Genomic DNA, 21,706 nt, shown 5'->3' with positions numbered 1-21,706 from the left:
TGGGACAGTGAATTTTTACAAAACGGTTTCATTAGGAGCAATGTGTCATGTCAGTTATTTCTGTCGTTGACTGATTTCACAGCACTGGTGCCAGCCTGACATGAACTTCATGGATCCATTAAAAAGGCATTAATAGCTCCACCATCTGCTGCAGAGCGTTCTCCAGCCCTTCAGGCAGAAGCGATCCAGTTGAACGCACAAGGCGGAGTGTTCAGACCACCTGGTCGACTGACCTGTGGCTCCATCCTGATTGTCACCTCTGGCTGATAATGTGTGTGCGTGTGTGTGTGTGTGTGTGTGCTGTCTCTGCGCTCGTGGGTGCGTCTCCTCTATACCGGGCCCTTGAGGCTTTCCTCCCAGACCTCCCAGCACAGATCGGCACAGCGCCGCGCAGCCTCCAGCTTCCTCAGCGACAAGTCCGAACCGGTCTGTCGTGAACCTGCAGTTAAGCGGCTTCCTGTGTCCAAGAATCGCGCACGTGCACACGCACGCCCAGTCACACATACATCCATCCATCCATATGAGTGAAGGCAGGCTAAACCCTTTCACAGCTCAGGCTCATCTCATCATGACACTGCACTTATTTATTATGATTCTGACAATAAAAGCCAATAAAAAAAAAATATCCTGAATCATTAAATACAAGTTTCTCCTGCTCTCTTGTGATTAACTGGAGCCTTTACCCTTCACTTCAACACACTGAACAAAGTGAATATAAATGAAATGTTGGATCAATGGAACTTCCTCTCATTCCGGTTCAGTCTCATTCATCAGGCTCCTCATCCTTTCAGACCGAGTTTGACTGTAATGATTTTTTACCGATTTCACAAATTAACCACTCAAAGATCATCTCTATCGATTCCAGCTCGAATCTCTGAATGGACATGCACACACACTCACACACACACACACACACACACACACACACACACACACACACACACACACACACACTGGAGGGGGGGGGGGGATGGGGACGTGCTCTTGAGTCTTAAGTCATTCAACCAGCCAACCAGCTCCCCTCGCTGAATGGATGCATGATTACCAAAACGCGAGGGGAGGCGCAACGGGCACGGAGCTGCTGGCTCTCTATATCCAGCAGCTCAGAGGCGCTCTGACACCATTCAGAGTCCCACACTGCCAAGGAGCCGCGCGCACTGCCGCAAGACGGGCTCTGGATTGCACAGCACGGACAACTCTCTCCCCCGTGTTTCTCTGAGGGCATCTGCTCGTTTGGAATATATTCTTTCTGGACTATTAACTACTAATATAAAATAATAATAACATTAATAATCGTGCCTGTTAAAGTTGTCTAATAGTCTCTTACAGAAAAGGACCCAGGTTTCTTTCTCTTTTCTTGAAACTGTGGGGGGAAAAAAAGTGTAAAGTTTATTTCTGCGAGTAGGAGGACAAGTGCAATGCGCATCAGGCTTGTCTCTTTGGATTGTTCCACTTGCGCTTAAGGAGCCATGTCGAGCTGCAGCACAGGGCTTGTTCAAGAGGACGCGGTCCAATGTGAATAACGAGAATCGACCTCCAGCAGTCTCGAGATTTCACAAGTGCGAGCAAGCAAGTGCAGCGCGGCGTCCGACGGAGCCCCCCGAGCTGCTCTGACACCCCGGGTTCTCTCCCCGAGGGGATGGTTGTGGATCCTCTGGAGCCAGGAGCGACTCTGAGGCTCCGACAGTACAGCACCTTCTTCGCGATCGGGGTTAATTCAAAATTAAAAGGAAATGAGAGCCGCACTTTCTTACTTCCTGCTGTGGACGACGTACCTACTGCTGGCCACCGCTGAGGTAAGGTTACCGGGCAGAGAGCGTGTCTCTCTGGATCTGTGTCAGACATAGTGGTGTGGGGTTTTATTTCTGCGAGGGTGCAAAGGTCCAACCGTGCGCGCATTTCTCCAGGAGCTGCGCGCACGACGCAGCAACCTGATGCGTAAAGAGAGAGGGAGCTTTTAAAGTGACACAAGAACGAGGCGTTTTTAATTCATGATTCATTAAAAAAATAAGAGAGGAAGTTGAGATTGAAATAGTTGTAATATCTGTGTGACAGTGAGAGGAAGAAGCATCAGCCTCACTGAACCATGCGGGTCTGTGGTTACGCGCTTTGGAGAGCGCACCTCGCGTCCGCACCCGGGACTCATATCACAGTTATTTTTGGCTTTTGTGCCAAATCTGTTTGTAGCCTGAGCCAACTGGGCAAACGTTTTGGTTGCGCTCAGCGCGTTCATGGGAACCGCTCGGGCCTGGATAAAAATAGCGCGTGTTCCTGCGAGGCTGCGGGACTTGCTCAACCTGAGGCGTCTGCAGGACCGCAACAAGTGCGGAGTGTGAGGAGAGGCTTACCCGAAGCTGCGTCTCAGATCCATAACAAAAACCAGAGAAAACAAGAAAACAGTCGGACGAAACACTTCACTGCGTCCAGAGACGCAACGTGAATCCGATTTTAAGTCGCACAATTTAAAACTCGCCGTCATTTCTTCTTTACACTGCATATCCAAATGATTATTCTATTATTTCAGACCGTGTATTTGTTTTGGTTAGAAAGAGAGGCGTAAAAATACACATTCTGCTTAAAAATGCTTATTATAACGTTTTAGGTTGTTTTTAAAAAAAGACCTGACAAAGCAGTTATTTTTGCTGTGTTGCAAAAAGAAAAAGTGCTGCTTTCGTTTCATCATTTCTGAGGGAGTTCTTCGCTCTCTCTCTCTCTCTCTCTCTCTCTCTCTCTCTCTCGTTTATCCATTGATGAGAAAGCTGTGAGGCGATGGGGAAGACCTCTCTCAGCTGCTGGCCTTTCTGGTGCCCACAATACTTATTTGAACGCCGCCCTTTATTTATAGAGACAAAGACTTACACTAACAGAATGTCCCAGTGAGCTGACACATGTGTAACCTTCATCTCATGTTTGATTTCTTTGCAACGCCTCCACCCCCCCAAAAGGAAGTGGAGTTTCCCCAGGAGCTGATAGACCGACTGTCCCACAGTGAAATCCACAGCATCAGCGACCTCCAGCGGCTACTGGAGATTGACTCCGTAGGTAAATTCTGCCTCTTGCTACTCTCTCTCAACTAATGACCTGTGATTTTGGCTCCGCTTTGAACCCTCTGACGGCCTGGATGTTGTTCAGAAGTGAGACTGCTATTAGTGGCCTAACAGCCAAGTAATGGATGGTACTTAAAAAGCTGCAAAGAGAGAGAGAAAAAAGTGGTTTTGTCAGCAGGAAAAAGTGTGTGCTGTATTATACAAACACCTAAAAAGGCTATAGATGTATTTATCTTAGAGAGGCCACATGTGATGGCCTAATGATAAAGCTTAATTACATTTTACATCATCTAAAAAAAAAAAAAAAAAAAAAAAAAGCTCCATTGCTTGTGTTTTCTTTTACAATAATACACACAGGGGCTTTACTGGATTGGGTGGCTTTGGGCATTTTGTGTAGCAATTACACTCAGATGTCACATATAAAGATGCAGCTATTAATCACAGACTCAACTGATGTTTTAATAGCTCTGAATCACACGAGGCGTTCTGACTTTATCGTTCCTGCAGCTTTGTCTCGTTTACTACACAAATAGATATAGTAACATAATGGTGTGTTGGCAGAGTTTTTTTTTTTTTTTTTCTGAATCTGATAAGTGGTGTTTCCTGAAAGTGAGCTTGGGTGGCATGCTCGAGAAAACTGCTGGTGGATCAGGATCCCAGGAAGTCTGCCAAGAGCCGGAGCTGCAGCCATGACAGGAGCGTTTACCGTCTGGGGTGGACTGTCACCAAGACATTTATTCCTGCATATTCTTTTTTTGCCGCAGTTGTTACTTCCACCAACAGCTTTATTATCCCCGGACCGCCGCGTTTGCTGCCCTGTAAATAGAGACGTCAGGCCACAGGTCACGCAGGTTTCCTCTGGTTTAAGTGCTGCTTCTTCGGTGGCGGGGGGACCGGCCGGCCGGTCCTAGATTAAGTTACAGGAGCGCACTGCGAGAGGCTGTTTGCCTTCACAAGAGCCTTTATTTATACAGGCTCTGGCTGTACATCAAATTCAAGGCTCTCCTGTAAAGCTTTGTTGATGGAAATCGGTAATTGCTAAATTTGCTTTAGCAGTCCCAAATGATGTAATCCTCCTGACTGGTCGCAGATCATTAGCAACCTCCGAACTGACTGATCCCTCACTGAAGCACTCTTCTGTGTGATGATGAGTTTGCTTTTCTGGATGGTCTATCAATTAGGACTAATGGCCCCACATCAGTAAAGATTTCCATTTATTAATTCACAATCAGACCTGCTCTTGCCCTCCACAGCAGCGATTGCTCTGCATGCCCGGTCTAGAATAGATCCCCGGACTGCCTCTAGCATGAGAAGAGGTGTTTATAATTGAATTAACATGTCTTTCTTCAAACAGAGTAATGTTTTGTGGGGTAACAGTAGTAGGCTGATTATTATTACGAGGACATAAATCTGTCTGAGGGCCAGCGCGGCGGCTCTGGCCGGCCCATTAAAAGACTTTTGACGCCAGCCTGCGGGGTATTTTCAGAGCTTTTGTTGCAGATGGACGTAAGGCTGCCGGCATAGGCTGAACTGTACATGGCGTAGCGTATCAACAAGGGCTGGAACATGAAGGACTGAGGCGTATTTATTCACCTGTCAGGTTATGCAACACGTTGTCTGTCATTTAGTTTAGAATTTTATTAAGTGAAATGAATATCGACAATTTCCTTTTTGAGAGAAAAACAATACCCGAGGTCCGTTCGACACGAGGCTGTGTAGCTGACTGAAAGCCTGCAGCGTGTTACACTTGCAGCAGGCGTCTTCAGCTCTGACTGACGGATGAGATGACCCCGTGGAAGTCTGCAGATGGCCGTCGGGCCCCCGAGGTGCTCCTCTGCTCGCCGCTGCTCATCCTGATGCCTGCCTCTCTCCTGAGGTGGCCCCTGGCCCGCCTGCTCTTATCTCTCTCGCTGAAGGACTTTGACAGAAAAGGGAACCTGACTCTTGGCATGGGGCAGAGGTGGAGGAGGGAGCAGGAGGAATCCGGAGCTAGGCCGCCGGTCGTTGTGCAACCCTCTCCGTTTCTGGCGAGCCGGCGGCGTGTTTACCTGCCGTGCCGCGCAGTTGGCAGGACTGCCGTCGCACCTGCGGAGTTCAAGAGCAGATTTACTGGGCTGCGTACCTGCAGACACGCCCACGGGGATGACCTGCCGTCCGCACGACCTGAACTCCAACCTTAGAACTGTCTGCAATAACAAAACAAGGAAGAGTGACAACGAGACAGAGTTATTGTGCCACTTATCACAAGAAGTCAACATGTTGACTGTTTTGTGTAAGAGAGGGAAAGGAAAAGAGGCGGAGTCAGAATGGAGGGAGTCGAAGCCTTCAGCTAATGGAGGGAGTCATTTTCCTGGTCATGAAAGGCTGATTCATGGTGCGAGACCGTCTCCTGTCCTCTTTTCTCTCGTCTCGGTCTGACCAGGCTCCGGGCATCTTGTACCTTTTCAGTCACCTGGAAACACCAGAGGAGAAAATCCATTTCCTCCTTTTCCAGGTTTTTCCATAATGCATCTCACTTTTGTACACAACTCTGATCATTTTCCTTCCATATTGTATGTTTTTCCTTTGAATCTAGAGACGAAGAAGAAGAAAAAAAAACACACACACACACAACAAGCTTTTAGTGTGCTGAAAATAGGAGTCTGCAGTCAATAAAGGACTCCTTTATGTCCTGCCTCCCTTTCTCCTGTCAGATCAGACAAAAACAATCTTTGGGTGGTCGCTGGCGGAGCAGCCTCCCTCCCTCCTGTCTGCAGGACGGTAAAGTGGAAGGGCTCAGTGGGAGTCACTGACCTTTCGCATGAAGAGTTGGTCGGTGTGAACATTTGACTGCTAATCGCAGCGAGTCCTCCCGACGGTGCTGCAAACACAGTTGGTGTGTGTTTTAGTGCATATGTCATGCACTTCAAATAGTGCACAGCTCATGTACAGTATGTGCATGTGTCCTTCTGAATGTAGGTATTCTAGTCGAACGGGCCCACAGCTCGGCCTCTTGATTGACTCTCGGCCTCGGCTCCAGTCAACACTTCCCCTTCCGCGAACCTTCGGTTCTGGGTCGCCGGAGGGCTGACTGACTGCACGACAAGTTGGACAGAAACTCTCACTGAAGGGACTGGATTGTGAGAGAAACCTGACAGAACTGGTGGAAAAAAAGGCATCTAAAAGCAAACGAACAACCAATCCCAGAGGAGGAACATGCATAGGTAGAGGAAATCCCTTCAGGTGGCTCTGGTCAGAGCACAAAGGGAGCTGGAAGTGTGGAATGTGTTTGCCCTCGGCTGAGCTTTGTTGTGCCGGTGTACACTGGGTTTTAACAAGTTACGGAGAATAATGAGAGGAGTTTGCGTAATTGACAGTATGTGTTTATGTTAAGCGCGCAGCGTACAGGTGTAGGATTGTGTTTGTCAAGTGGGGTGGATATGCTTTACCTACAGACAGGTAGACCCACCCATTTAGCAAACACTCTCAGACTCTGCTCTTTGGGAAAGGACTGTATCCTTCGGACAAGCTTTATCATTTTATTGCCACCGTGGCACTTTTCCGTCATCTCCCTCATATTCTGGGTGGGGACCAAAACAAGCAAGCTTTATCAGACGGCCATGACTGTGAAAAAAAGTTGAACTGGCTGTATCGGAATGGAGGCAGGAGGCTTTAGCAGGCTGGCCCCTGCAGCATTATGGAACATGTACTTTTCCAAGCCACTGAATGATTGAAAAAGCAAACAATTTCAGGTAAATGAGAGACACGAAACCACTAATTAGGCACAGGAATAATGGCAGCTGAGTACCACCTGTCAAATGACCACTTTAGGCCCTTGTGCGCCTGTGAAAGCTGGTTGTTTTTCAAGGAGTGTGCTGACTCACCTGCGCATATTCCTGCTGGGAAAGTTCAGTCAGACTGAGAGCGGCTGACACATAAAGCTTGCAATTACACATATGTCTGTGTAAAACCGTGCGTCATGCCTTCGCCCTGAGCACTCCGGACTGTTTACCTCAATTTGTGACATTAGCGGCACTTGCCCTGCCACCCAGCCTGCCGTCCTCCGTGTTGAAGTGAAATCAAAGCCCTTTGGGGCACATTCAAACATACAGCACCAGAAAACCACTCGGAAGTTACTGTCTCATTATGGTTGGGTGACTAACCAACACACGAGTTTGTTGTGGAGGAGGTATATTAAAACTTCAGCGGTAGATCGCATGCAGTGTTTGGGCGAGGCCTACCAAGCCATTTATCATTGTTACGGTCGCAGCTGTGGTCAGAGACTCATAGCTGCTTTATTGGTTGAATAAGCTTTGCGTGCGTGTGTGTGTGTTCCCTATTCTCTGTGTGACATTATTAATATGGCGGCCTTCTGTTTTGATGAGGTACGGGAAACGATGTTATTGAGGAGCCGAAGCACCACAAGCAGCACCACAACCACCAGAAAAACTACTCTCATCATCACGGTTACTACAATGACCTGAAGAGCTCCCAGCTGCACAGCCGACGCAAGAGGAGCATCGGTAAGACTGAATCCACACACTCTGCACAGCGTTGCCCGGTGGCTGGATCGTAATTACACTTCACACTGTATGCATTACAGCCGGGCACGCAGCATCACAGTATCAAAATGTTCTAAAAATAAAGCCGTATCTTAAATGTCACTACCGACATACCAGTTCCCAGGAGAGGAAACTGATCACTTTAAACTAATTTCAAACGTAGCTTAGAATTAGTGGCTTTTGTACTGCTTTTAGTGGATGAAAGGAACCCTAATGACGACATCTACCTTGTATTTATGGCAATCATGGGAAACTCGACTGGTGAAGGAGGTTGACGGGTACGTCTGACACGAAGCTTTTTAATTGGCCAGAGGCTTGCAGTTCTAAGACGCACGCTTCAGGAGAGAAATATATCCTCGAGTGTGGAAATTCCAAGCATTCAGGGTTCAGGTTGCAGCTCGCCTGGGCTCTCAGTCAGATTTCTTCATAAAATGCCACGCGGTACGATATCTGATCGAGGTGCGGAGATTGCCATGTGGTGTGCGATGTGTGTGTTAGGGCCCACTGCGTGTTCCTTACATCTGACCGAGCAGCGCAGCATTTAATGCGACACTGAATGGAGCGGCTGGTAGTATTTCATGCATGCGGGCCGTATCATAAGAGCGTGATACAGTATACCATTTTGGCAGCTCTCTACAAAAGCCCTCACATTCTCTGCATGATGGACATATCATGTTTATGACATAACGGTGTCTCACTGTACACTCTCCGTCAAATCTTTAGGTTCGATTGCATGACAGCATTAAATCTGAATTGAGTGCTCAGTGTCTTCCTCTTTTCACTGTGGCCAGCAGGGTCAAAGGCCATGAAATATTTCCCACCGGCACACATAAAGGTTTCCGAGACTAGTCACGCTGCATTAACCTCGCCGAGAGCTCTGAACAAAAGAGAACACTCTTTATGTCTCAGTGACTCCCAACCTCTGTAGCCGATATGAGATCAGCTTGTTGGGAAGCGTGTCGTCTTAACGGTCTGAAACGGAGTTGGGTGTGATCTGTGGTAAAGACGAACGGCTCCCACATCGAGTGAGTCATCAAATTATAAGCAGTGAAGGAATGCATGAAGCAGCTGTGAGTGAAAAGGACAGATCACATTAATCAGCACATGTGTGCAATCGGAAAGTATCACCCTACGCTGATGACGCATCCCTCTCCCTTTCTGTTCTCCAGTGGAGGAGGCCGTTCCGGCGGTGTGCAAGACGCGAACGGTGATCTACGAGATCCCCAGGAGTCAGGTGGATCCCACGTCCGCCAACTTCCTGATATGGCCGCCCTGTGTGGAGGTGAAGCGCTGCACGGGCTGCTGCAACACCAGCAACATGCGCTGTCAGCCCTCCCGCAAGCACCACCGCACCGTTAAGGTAAGACACCCTTCGTTTACCGTACGGCAGGTGGGATCAACTTGAATTTGACTCTCCTCCGGTACCTCACTTCAAGTCAAATAGTAACCACCTCTCCACGGTGCCCATTTCGACCAATCACCACCCTTCCTCCCCATCAGTCCATCTAATGTGTGTGAGGAGGCCAAAGAGGCTTTGCCAGGAGAGGAAGAGAGAGGGAAGGGGAGAGGGGGACAAGGAGAGAAGGTTGTTGGCACTTTCGGCCGAGACATCTGTTGAAGGATTGACCCAGGGGGGACGCTCCTGCCAGATATAAGACAGGCCGAGGAGGGGTGGAGAGGGAGATTGAGAGAGAGCCAAAACAGGAGAAGAGAGAGAGTGTCTCCTGCATCTTGAACTTCTCCGAGTGTCACTGGCTACTGCACGACTGCTCCCCTGCTCTCTATTAATTAGGCTCTTAGTGTTTTCCTGGAGACTGCGAACCCAGAAAAGACAAGGTGACAAAGACAAGGGGAGAGGGATTAGAGGGGGTTGCACTGTTCTCAGAGGTTCTTTGGCATCGGTTGCTTAAAAACATGTCCGTCTGGTAAGGATCAGGGGAGACACAGTGGCTGGGACCCGAGATGTATTTCTGATATATTTACACTGTAGCTAGTTATCCTGTGCATGGCCCTGTTTGGAGGTATGGGAGTTATGTGGTCTGTTTTGTAAGAGCACCAGACAACCGGAGGATAAACAGGGCAGCCTGGAACACTCTCACTGTGTTTTTGTTTCTCATCGAGCTCATCTGCACACTCTCTCTTGTCTCTTCTTTGTAATCATTGCAATCTCGCCCTGTCTTGGCACTGGAACATTTCTTTCTCTCCTTCCCATCTTCCTGTTAGGATGCCGCCTCGACGAGCAGAGCAATAAATATCAGTCCCCCCCTCCGATCGCGCTGGCACAGTTCGTGGAGATTTCTCAACAGATCTGAGGGATATTCTCTCTGTCGTTCTCTTTTGTTCATAAAAACAACAGGATGCCGCTGACAGGATGGTGCTCACAGATCTCAGGTTTTATGGTCAGAAATGCCGACTCATGGAGCAGTGAAGAGTTCTGCGTCTGTCCGTCTGCGGGCAAACTCGTCCGTCTCTTCGCCTGCCCAGCCACTCGCTGTCTGTCATCCTCAATAGGAGCTTTGTCTGTGATCACAGGGATGTGGAAGGATGGGGAGACGTTGACAATGGCCCACAAGACACTATCAGGCCCGATTCAGCTATTCCTGGAATGCCGTGGATCCATGCGACTCCACTCATGTCCGTGTCCCCCTCATGACACCGAGAACAAATTGGGTACAAGTCGAGCAGATTTGAGAGGGGCCTTCAGGCGTGGTGTGCAGGGTCTCTTCTGGGGATGTTTTTTTTTTCCCATGTGGTTGCAGCCACTGGCAGTGAGGGGCTGAACAGACTTTTATCCCTGGAAAGGGCATCTGTCAGGGCTCTCTTCTTTCAGAAGACATTCACCACATTGTGTGAGAGAAACATAGTTTCATGCCAAGTCGTCCCCTCAGCAGTGTGTCTAAATAGGACTTCAGTTTATGCCTCTGCTTTCGTTTATTAGGAAGCTAAAAATGTTGTCTGTGTACTCTGAGCCTGACTTGTTTCTTCTCAAGGATGGGAAAACCAACACTTTTTCTGTTTCTCTTTCCGTCCCATGCCGTGATGCATTGGTCCAAATGCACCTTAACGTTTCTATTCCTCCTCTTCTCTTTCTTTCCTTCACATTTTCAATTCTTTAGACCCCAAACAAAGTAAGGGACACGTCTCTACAGGCCCTGCACTGCACATGCCTGTCCTGATCAATGGTGGGGTAATAAAAAGCAACTTTAAATAGGACTTGCCTGAGGGAGGGAAATGCTCTCAGAGTAAAGTCCTTTTCTTTCCTTTTCTGCCTTGTTTTTCCTTATTTTAATCGTTCCACATTTTGCTACACTTCTTTTTTTTTGTTGCACTTTGCTCCAACTCAGTGATAAATCTATCTATCTGTGCGTGTGTGTATGAGAGAAACAGATATTGTTTTTGTGTTGACTGCATGCCTTGGCACAGAAAAGACACATTAAAAGATGGAGGTGCATGAAGACACAGTAGAACAGTCATCTGAAGATGTCCAGAGAAGTGGACACCTAGGAGAGAGAGAGAGGCCGGATTTGTCATGAGGAAATGCTTTTGTGTTTGTATTCAATATATTATCTTAACATTTCTTCAACTCCTTCTTCTCCTCCTTTCTTTCCATCTCATGACTGAAATCTTAACGGTCTCTCTCTTGCTTTTTTCGCCCCTTTTGCCTGAACTCTCCCGTCTTTCCATCAGCTCATCTCTCTCATATCTCGCGCCGGCAGCTGCAGCTGTGTCCAGTAACCCTGATGATTTTCTCAGTGCTTCTGGCTCCACAGCTTGCTAGATGAAGTGCACCATAAAACAACAGGTGATTCTGAAAAGAAAACAGCGAGGAAGCGCGATGAGGGAGAGCCAGTAACTTTAACATGCACATGTATTCTTATTCAAGCTGGTTGCTGTGTGTGTGAGTGTGTGTGTGTGTGTGTATTAACTATCTATGGGGCAGAGTAAACAGGGCATGACACTGGGAAAGAATAGACCTGTCACTCTTCCTCATTCTCATTAACGCTTCAGGTTTCTGCAGCGACACGTGACGATCAATTTTCAGATGTCTTTCTTATTCTAAAAATAAGCGGCTCCCTGAAAGCAAATTAGTCTTTGTTACTATGAATAAACAAGAAACGTATAATGTTTGTGCTAGTAGTAGATGCTTTTTGTGACATTTTTATAATTATTCTGAAAATAATGATTAAGAAATACAAACAAAACCATTAGATCTACTCATCAGATCAGCTTTATGGAATCTGTTGTGATCAGTCTTTGAGCACCTCCATTAATCTCATTGAGTTTGGTTTTGTAGCTGCCCTTAGAGGCCAAACAATCATTTTGCAGAGGTCACAGAAGGTCATCAGTGCACATCTTTGTAATCCTGAGAGGAGCACATGCATCGGTGAAGTAGTGAGCGAGAGAGAGAGAGCGTGCAGCCAGCGCTGCGCTGCGTAAACTCCTCGCTGAAGGGACAAGGCCATTTGTGTGAAGTGGCAGCGGCAGGAAGACGGGCTGCAGAGTAATGAAGTGTTGATGGCTGCTGGATCAAAGCGGAGGCTGACAGAGGCCAGGTGGATGCAGCCTCAGCGCTGAGTGTGGGGGTCCACACATCTTTCCGCGCCAGCCCCGGCCCTGACCCCGTACACACAAACACACACACACACTCACACACACGCGTGCTGGCAGTCGTACTGGCATTCGGCGCAGTGGGAAGCGGTGGCCTCAGCCTTACAGTTGCTTGGAACCTTAACTTATGGGGTGTTTCATAAATATAAAGACAGTGATACAGTGGGGATGATTTATGATCATCTGAAGGGTGCGGTATAGGGGGATCCAGCGTATTGGAATGAGGGGGCCTCCTTGTTTGAAGTCCTTTGCAGCTGTGAATTATTTTCCCTTTGATTCACTCAGCTCCGCTGCGAGATGAAGAAAGGGTGAGGGAGTTTGTGTGTGTGTTTAAATGTGTGCGTGGTAACCACAGCAGGGGGTTGTGGGGGCAGGTCGCAGATCATGGGAGTGTCCTGACCAGGCCAGAAGCCGGAGAGCTTGGCTACCGCTCCGCCGGCTGGAATGCATCAGCTCCGGCGGGAAGCGCTGCGCCGTATTTTAATCCCGCTGCACTCCAATCCTGTATTTTTCCTCATTATTTCCTCTCTGTCCTCCCTTTTTCTTGTCCGCACTGATTTTATTTTCCCTTGCCTCACCTCCTCTTTGCACTGATCCTTTCAGTATGATCTCCTCTTTACTTTCTGTTTTATCCCTGAAACAGCACCGTCTCCCACTCTCTAATTTAATCCTCCATCAAGTGCCTTTTACTTCATCTTCGTTGCCCTCTCTCATTAAAATCAAATGAAACTTTTTTCTTCTTTTAAGTAATGTCTTTCTCTCAGCTGTGTTGTTCTAAGAAGTTGGTAAGAGATTATACACATTTCTGGCCTCTTTGATATCCGATATTGCGCGATGCTGCTGCAGGCAAAGGGAAGCCCGGAGCACGATGTGGTCAGGGGACGGCAGAGGCTCACATCTGGAGATGCATTGACAGGAATGTGGCCTGTGTGAGGCTGAGGACGGAGCGGGGAGGCGGGGCTGCCATGAGGTGCCTTTTTTCAGCATCCCGGGCCTGTGAGGGACGTGATAAATACCCTCCTCGCTTCCTCTCTCCTCCACACTGTGATAACCCCGCCACCCCTGGTGTGTGTCGAGGCGGTTGAAGCAGAGGGCAGCAGCAGCCGCTCATTTTCTCGGCTTCTCGTGTGTGGACAAAATCTTTCTTTCTACTTCAAAGGACAGAAAGTCAGATGGCAATATATGGAATTATGTGGCCGGCAAATGTAATTTTGCCCTATTTTGTCTCTTAATGCATAAATTGCCACTCCACTCTGCCTGTTTCCACCCCGCCATTCTCAAATTGCACACAGGCTTTTTGTGTGTGTGTGTGTGTGTGTGTGTGTGTGTGTGTGTGTGTGTGTGTGTGTGTGTGTGTGTGTGTGTGTGTGTGTGTGTGTGTGTGTTTATTTTCACTCAATTCAGTTACTGTTCCGCTTCATGAGGGCCCTGCAGTGTACATCCACATCCCCGCTGCTCTCATCAATGCTTTTGTGCTCAGGGATCTCCCAATTAACCCGGGAGGGACAGTTGGCTTTACAGAGAGGTTCCGCGGAGACACTGGGGACGAAGCGAGCGGGTGCACTTCCCAGAGCCCGTTGCTTCACCCCAACCCCGTGGATCGGATGTCATTCCACAGCCGCTCAGGGGACTCTTTCTCAGGCCCGGGCTTTCTAGGGAGTTTAGAGCAGTTTGATTTATACAAAGAGAATGTGGGGCCCCTTGTCGTAGCATGGGGGTCTCTTTTCTGATGTATGTTTTATGCGGGAAGTCATTGACTCAAAGCCAAAAAGGAAGCCGGCGATCTTTTATGCTGAGGTGAAGAAGTGACTAAAACTCAACACATTATACATGGAAAGAAAGTGGAAAAAAAGAAAAAAGAAAAAGAGAATGAGAAGGAAGACGTGTTTGCCAACTGGGCAGATCATAGGCTACTTAAAACAAAGTGTTGCACAAAAATATACATAGGTTGCAAAATATGCAAGTATGTGTTTATCAGTGTGAATAGTAACTCCTGCAGGGAGTGTTTGTAGCCCTGCGGTGCGAGGGCCGGGGAGGCAACCCTCCTGCTTCAAGTGGATTCACACACTGCTGCATCCTCCAGGCAATGGCTGTTTGGATTTATGTGTGTGTGTGTGTGTGTGTTTGTTAGTCCTTCAGATCAGTGTCAGTTGTAACTGTCAGACGTGACTATCTCTCTGGGTTTTTCCTGCCGGCGACTTCTGAAGCCCATTTGACTCAGACATTCCCGAAACCCACGGCGGCACAGCTGTCCAGGGAGACAGCTGCGTCTTTCATTCAGCATCAGGATCTTTTGAGGAACCTCAGGTCAAGTTGTGATACTGGCTGATCCTTTTGGTTTTTTTGGTTCATCAGAATAAATCTTTAATAACACCTCTACCGCTCCTGCTCTCCGCTGGGTGAGACAGAAACTAGAACTTAATAGGTTACGCATGAATTTCATTTGATGCAATCCATGAACGGGGCTGGTCCCTCCTACTTATTCCTCAAATAACCTCCTCTGTTTGAGGACGCACACACACACACACACACACACACACACACACACACACGCACACACACACACTAATGAGAGCGCTGGTTCACCTTCCTGCCTTCGGGTCTTCCTCGCCGTGGCCTTTCACCCGCTCTCCATGTCAGCGCTCGGTAACAGCAAACACAGCGCCGCTAGCCCAGACACCATTGTCCGCTGTTTGCTCACCACATACCTCCCTTTGCTTGCTTACCCTCTTTTCACTCCCTTTCTTCTTTGGCCTCTTCCTCGGTCGGAGGCAGCTGTAAAGGAGTGGCTGACGAAACTGCCGGTTCCTCTTCTTTTCGCCTCGGCTTTCGACCCTCCGGCCGTCGCCGAAGCCCCGAGACGAGGCTTCGCTCTCTGTGTGAATGTCAACATTGTGCTTCTTTTTATCAGACGGGGGATTGGCATGTTCATTTGTCTGCATGACTAACTCGCCACCGAGAGCCGACCTTGGCGGGATGCCATCAGGGGATAGAGGAAGAAAAACCTCTCATCAATTTTTGCCCCGCTACATGTGTGTGTTAGCCCCCGAGCTGACTGTTAAAGTGTGTTGTTCATAACACCAGAGAGTGCTGGAAGATTGTCGGTCAATATCCTCTTTCGTGCAGCGACTGGGATAGGTCAAGCGGGAGATATTGTTTCCACGGGGCCCTGAGGCTCCTCGGCGGCGGATTGGGGAGGCTACCTGCCCCTTGGCACTCAGATCAGAGAGGAAAGCATGTGGCCACCTCCTCTGAGCTACACAGCCAGCATCATAACCTGCAAGCAGCCTCTTCTATTGAGCTTTCATCAAATCTTTAATCACTACGGTGTATTCATAACCATCCGAGGCCCGGTGGTTCTCATTCCTGCCTTGTGGGTGGGAGGCAGCCCGCCTGAAAGGGCAGAAATGTTTGCGCTGTTTTTTTTTTTTTGTTTTCATAAAACTGGAGGTGTTTCTCGTTCCCATTCTGGTGTTACAGTAGATAGTAAACTCCTTTTTTGTCGGCGAGCTAAACCGCACTTTTCATAACCCGTGAAGAAATGTGATTTAAAGCCAACGTGTTGGGACAAAGCGGGAGAGTTTAAGGTGTGTGTCGGTCTGGATGTGGATGCTCCAGCCCCGGAGCAGGGGGGTGGGGGGGGGTATCCCTGCCTCTCTTCTCCTGCCAGCGTAGAGCTCTGAATGGCCTCGGGGCTCACAGCACTCCCCCCTTCACGTCATCTCCCCTCTTCCTTTGTTTGAGCTTGCTCAAGAGGGGGTCATACACTCCATTCAGTCACACACCCGATGGAGAGTCCATCCAGCACACAAGTGGAACTCGGTGAATCATTCTCAGAGGAATGTTGCCGTCACACTTCAAACACAGCAAGGCAAAACAGCCGCTTGTTTTATTCATTTATTTATTTATTTTAAAAGGAATTGGTTTAAGAAGTCACAGAACTTTGAGTCTTGATGGAATTTTTTTGCTGGAACAAGAATCTGTAGTTGACCGTTTTTAACCCTTCCTCTCCTCAGGTAGCCAAGGTGGAGTACGTGAGGAGGAGACCCAAGCTGAAAGAGGTCTTTGTGCGGTTGGAAGATCACCTGGAGTGTGTGTGCACGTCGCAGCATCATGTGGTGGAGCACTCAGAAGCAGAAACAGGTAAATGTCACCCTCAGATTTATTCCACATCACCCTACCTACACACTATTTCAGCATGGCGTCTCCACAGAGAAAATCCCTCTGAGGATGAGTCTCTTAGCAGAATCCCACCCCCAACCCCCTCCTTTCCCGCCTGTCCTGTGTCTCTCATGGTGCTTTTGTCTGTCTCATGCTGCTGGCGTGTTAAGGTAGTCTAAAGGCCGCTCGCAGTGGCAGCAGGTGAATCTGCCGTTGCCTCGATCTTTTCTCTCGCTGGGCAGATAAGTGCAGTAATAAGTGCTGATAAGGCATCTCCGGTATTTATAGAGTGTCATATCTTTGCTCGCTCTGCTTCTGTGCCAGCGCCGTTCTGCCTCTTCCTGTTTCATAAACCCTGCTTCCTGCTTTCTTTTAACCCTCCTTCCTGTCCACCCTCCCTGACTTTGTGTTTTCAGGCCACCCTAGGGCTAAGGGTAAAAAAAGGAAACCTAAAAAGCTAAGGCCCAGCAAGGACTTATTGGTGACATAATTGTGTTGCTCTCATTACCCAAAGCCCTCTGGAGAGCTGTGAGGGGAACAGGTAGGACCTGAGCACTGTGACCTTCTCTCACCTCTTGGTGCCTCAGAGTGTAAAAGAGGGCCGGCCAATCACCGTCACCAATCACACGACAGCCAATCAGTGTGAGAAGAGGAAGGGCTCGAGGAGTGCCGCGCTCCCGAGCCACGGCGCTGCATGTTGAGTTTGGGCCTGCCGAGCATGAGCCGTGCATACGTCTGCTTTGTGTCGGAGCGCTGCGCTGGTGTGTGGTTTGCTGCACTTTGTTTGTCTGGTTTCACGTTTGAAAAAAAGCACCCCTCTGTCTTTATTTACTCTGGCTCTCCTTCACTTTGTCATCTTGTCATCACCCTTTAAAAGAGAAAAAAGATTTTGCGTGTGTGTGTGTGTGAGTGCGTTTTTTTTTAAGAGGTTCGTCTTTGTCTTGTGCTTTACTTTTGGTGCGCATAAAATAACACACACACACACGCAGTGCTGTCACGGGACAGGATCGTGTCTACACAGTTCACCGTCTTTGAAATCTGCAGAAACATGATTCTGTGTCGTGCCAGTTTGTTTGAAATGCATGAAGGAAAAAAAAAAAAAAACTCAAATTGGGTTCTAAATCCAGAAACAGATTCTGTCCTGAGGAAATGTGTGCCTCTTGCATGTAAAATAAAGACGCTAATTTGAGCTTTTTCTCCTGCAGTGGACGTGAGGTGAGACCAATGAGAGCAGAGGACTCCGGCGAGGGCGAGACCTGAACGGAGGACGCCGCCACAAAGGACGTCTGCTCTGTCCTCTTTCCCGCTGCCTTCAACCTGAAAGAAACTTTTCTGTAAAATTGAGAGACTGAAACAAAAAAAATAAAATGCCAAAGGTGCTTTTTTTTTAAGAAAAGAAAGAAAAAGAAGAAGAAAAAAAAAAGACAAAGATGCAAAGATAGAGACCAGCGACCCAAGAAACTGAACTGCGCCGCTGCTGGACTGAATGGAGAAGATGCCATGGAGCTCGGGCGGGGCGGAGAGACACCGAAGGCTGAATGGGACACTGAACTGGACAGAAACAGAAACTGATGTCTCGGTGCTCCCGTCTCTGCCCTGTTCAAATGACTCCGACACACAGGAGGAGACAAACTGGACAAAACACAGACGGATGGAACGTGTTTCATTTCTTCGAAAGACTGTGGAGCGTCGCTCGTTTTGAACCTTCAGACGTGGATGTTCTCTGAGGCGCCTGGTTATCTCTGACTTTGCCCAACTGTTCTGTACAGTTTGATTTTCGAATGGAAGTTGCGCTACTTACAAACTATTTATATGTGTGGACATTTGCTTTCTGTCTCCTCTGATAGATAAGAAAGACCCCGAAAGGTGTTTATATGATTTTGAAGACATGCAAGAGTTCTCTGCGGTCTGCTTTTTTTTTTTTTTTGTAACCACCAAGATCACAATCTCAGTGTCAATTTGTTTTTTTAGTTGCTTTTTTTTTTTGTCGGCAATGTTTCTTATTATATTGCAGTATACCTGATTTATGTCAAGTCTTGTATATGGTTTGGATAAATGTGTGCAAGGAGGATGTGAGCGAGTCAGTACAGGAAGATGCTTTATTTTTGTTATGAAATATATTATGCATACTTATATTCCAGCAGGAATTATGCTTTTTTTTTTTTTTTTTGCATTTGTTTGGTGGAATGTGTGTATATTTAATCCTCTGGAAAAAAAAGCAAAACTGAACTTAAAAGCAAACGGGAACAAATAGTTGCTGGAACTTCTCACCCTGTGTGCATCAGCGCACCGGCTCTGTGGACAGAACACAAAGATAGTAAAGATTTAAGAGGAGAGAGTTCAGATATGGCAAATTCATAAGGAGGGGGAGTTCACTGCGGCCCAAGTACCTTGGTCTGTTTTTCATTCGAAATATTTTAAAAAAATACATGAACACAACATATCAAAGTCTGTACGTGCAACTAATGAGCAGAGAAGTGCCTAAATGTGTGTGGACAGACAGGCTCTGTGTGTCCTTACACTCATTTTTGCTGCAACATGAGGCTATTTCAACCATATCGCTTCATTGATAAGGGAGATACCCGCCTAGTCTGCTTCTCGAGTACACATGCAGAGCCGGGACGGAGCAAAGTCCACCACGGAGACTGAATGAACAAGTGAAGCGAAGCCGCAAATACGTGAATGGGCTCCTTGTTTAGTCAGCGTTTACTCGTCTGTTGACAGGAGGACAGATCTGCGATCACTCCGCCCTACGTAGTTACATTTTTCAGCCTTTCAGCATCAGGACTAATGATGAGGATGACTCCGGGGGTGGCCTGCCGAGCCCCACTGCTGTCTCACCAGCTGCTGTAAGAGTGACAAACGAGCAACCAGGGCAACGTGATGCAAAAACACCCGTGTTGAGATGAGGAAGCTTGAGTGGTAACAGATTAAATAATGAGTCACTGTGCAACGCGACGTGAGTCCAGTGAAAGTCAAATGACAATAGAAAGCGTATCAGCGAATGCTGCCTCATGCGCCCGCAGCCTGCTGGTGAAATCATTAACCATGAACCTGACAGGTGCTGTTTGTAAGACTGATGTTTCTCCACTGTTCACATCCACATCGATCTATGATACTGTTCTCAGTCAGTCAGGGACCATGCTTACTACTTTTCGATCACATCATGCTCTCACTAAGTCTTTCATGACTTTTACTTTGAGCTTCCGTTGGACAAAAGCAGCAATAATCATAATTTATATATTTATGTTTTCCACAATAAATGTATATCTGCTCAAAGTTCTAGCAATGTTGCCTCCAGTAAACTGTTCCTCATGTTGCTAAGATCATGCAATAGAGCATTTGGGCGTACGACAAGAGGGTTGTATTGCTGAAGAAAATGACCCTGAACAGAATAGGAGAGCCATGAAAAGAGCAAGCTTAAGATTAAAAGGAAGCCTGTCTGTTCCATCACTGACGGACTTCCCTGTGAGTTTTATCTAAATAGCTGCATAATGTGCAATAAGTAGATATACAGATTACATGAGCTCCACACGGCTCGATGCTGCATCTGCAGGACGACCGGGGCCTGATGTCGGGTGCTTGTGTGTGCAGGAAATGTTAGCTTTTCCAGGCTTGCAGACTGAGCAGCAGTCGGGCTCGATTCCAGCATCCACCAGCGGCAGACGGTAGGTTCTCGGGGCTTTATTACTTTTCCCTGTGCGGCTCACCCTAATCCCCGGGCTGGGGGACATGAAAGTCCCTCTCCTCTGCACTTCCCAGCCATACACCCTGCTTATTACCTCGGGAGGGAGCCAGATAAAGAAAGACAAAACATGAAAGAGAGAAGGGATCAGCGCGGCAGCAGCTCGGCCGGCCAGTAGAACAGAGGATAAAGTCAATAAAGTCAAGATAAAAGGAAGAGCAGAGATTTGATTGATTTTATTGTTTTTATCTGACATTATTCATCAGGAGAGGGTGTGTGTGCCGCGTATTTGGTGGAAAAAAAACAAACAATATGTCATGCTGAGGAGAGGAGGGGCGGGGATCCTGTGAGGAGTGAGTGAGAGTGCAGTGGGATGGAGAGAGAGGGGGGAAACGAAGAAAAGAGGGAGAGAAGTGGACTCAGGATGTGGGTAATCGGCACCGCAGCAAGAAAGGGCAGACAGGGCAGCACTTAAGTGGACATGCTTCTATAAACAATGCCAGAGGGGCATGTGGGGGCAGCCAAGGTGTGAAGAGGGCTTTCTGTGTGTGTGTGTGTGTGTGTGTGTGTGTGTGTGTGTGTGTGTGTGTGTGTGTGTGTGTGTGTGTGTGTGTGCGCGCGCGCGGGCCGGAAAAAAGTCTGCAGTTGCGGCTGTGCACGCATGCTGCAACAATACAAAGAAGGTGTCCCAGTGTGAAACATCGACAGCAGGAATTCTGGGCTTTCACAGGGAGCAAACCGTGATTCAACTGACCCACAATGCAAAAGGTCAGAGTTCAGGGTTCACAGGTCACATGAGCATGGTGCCGGTGGTGCAGAGTGGTAACTGACGTATTGAGCTTTAATCATCTCACTCCATTTTTGTGTTGAACATGGGAAAGCTGCACTACTTTTGGCAAATTTTAAAGTTTTGAATCAGCAAATTCAAGATTTGATGGAATCTGAGCTCATCAATGGAGCGACCTTTACCTAATTTACCCGAACTCCTTCCTTCCCAGATTGCGGATCTTTGTAGTTGCCCTTCACCACGCCGATCCCGCCCCTGTCCGCCCCTTCCTTTTCCCCTTCATGTCGCCCTGCTATGTTTCTCCTGTTTGCCCCGACCTGCGGCCTCCGGGTTTTGAGGAAAGGCAGAGGTGGCCTTTGAAGACGGCGACAGCCAAGTTTGTCCGGGGCCACAGTCATGAATGCACGTCTTTGTTGTCCGCCGCTCTCTCACGTCTTCATACCCCCCCCCCCTCTCTACACCCCTTGTCCTCCCTCTGCCCCCCACAAACTCACATGGACACGTTCATGCCCTTGCTGGGGCCCCCTTCGCACAAATGACCCCGCTAATTATGTATTTAAGGTATTTGGCTCCTGTGAAAACAGCTTTGGGTTAGCGGTGGAAGGTGGTGGGAGTGGTTGCCGAGAGAAGGGGTGCACGGGGACGCGGTGTGGTCCACGGTCTCATGGCTATCATTACTGCCCGGCATCGAATGTAAACACTGGATTAGGGCAGCGGGGGCCGATTCGGGAGAGCGGAGCTTGAGGTGGCCGTGGTTTCTTCTGCCACTGGGTTCTGGTTTCACCCCCGGGTGGCACTCCTTCTGAAGCGTTTTCCTCATTCACACACATCCTCATCGGGGTGGCGGCTTCAGAGCAACGCACAGGAACCAACGCAG

The 21,706-nt window shown here is 48.2% G+C and overlaps 1 protein-coding gene across 2 annotated transcripts; it reads left to right on the top strand.

Annotated features, from left to right (window-relative positions):
- Positions 1-1,136: 1,136 nt before the first annotated feature.
- Positions 1,137-19,640, top strand: pdgfab (platelet-derived growth factor alpha polypeptide b). Of its 2 annotated transcripts, none has more exons than XM_030089164.1 (6): positions 1,137-1,796; positions 2,946-3,042; positions 7,412-7,549; positions 8,758-8,948; positions 16,213-16,339; positions 17,563-19,640. In XM_030089164.1, exons 1-6 carry the CDS (start codon positions 1,734-1,736, stop codon positions 17,574-17,576), a joined length of 630 nt encoding a protein of 209 aa, XP_029945024.1. In that variant the 5' UTR covers positions 1,137-1,733; the 3' UTR covers positions 17,577-19,640. The 2 variants fall into 2 exon arrangements, with proteins under 2 accessions (XP_029945024.1, XP_029945023.1); XM_030089163.1 differs by lacking the exon at positions 17,563-19,640 and adding an exon at positions 16,774-17,271.
- The last annotated feature ends 2,066 nt before the right edge of the window (positions 19,641-21,706 follow it).

The sequence above is a fragment of the Salarias fasciatus genome, chromosome 4 (genome assembly GCF_902148845.1).
Source record: "Salarias fasciatus chromosome 4, fSalaFa1.1, whole genome shotgun sequence".
Lineage (NCBI taxonomy): Eukaryota > Metazoa > Chordata > Actinopteri > Blenniiformes > Blenniidae > Salarias > Salarias fasciatus.
The sequence above is the reverse complement of the archived record's forward strand: the minus strand, read 5'-3'. Positions and strand labels throughout refer to the sequence as shown.

Excerpts from the sequence above, each read along its gene's own strand:
- pdgfab (XM_030089163.1), top strand. The coding sequence starts at position 1,734 with ATGAGAGCCGCACTTTCTTACTTCCTGCTGTGGACGACGTACCTACTG. Across the intron at positions 1,797-2,945 it reads TACTGCTGGCCACCGCTGAG|GAAGTGGAGTTTCCCCAGGA; the intron begins GTAAGGTTACCG and ends CCCCCCCAAAAG. Across the intron at positions 8,949-16,212 it reads AGCACCACCGCACCGTTAAG|GTAGCCAAGGTGGAGTACGT; the intron begins GTAAGACACCCT and ends TCCTCTCCTCAG.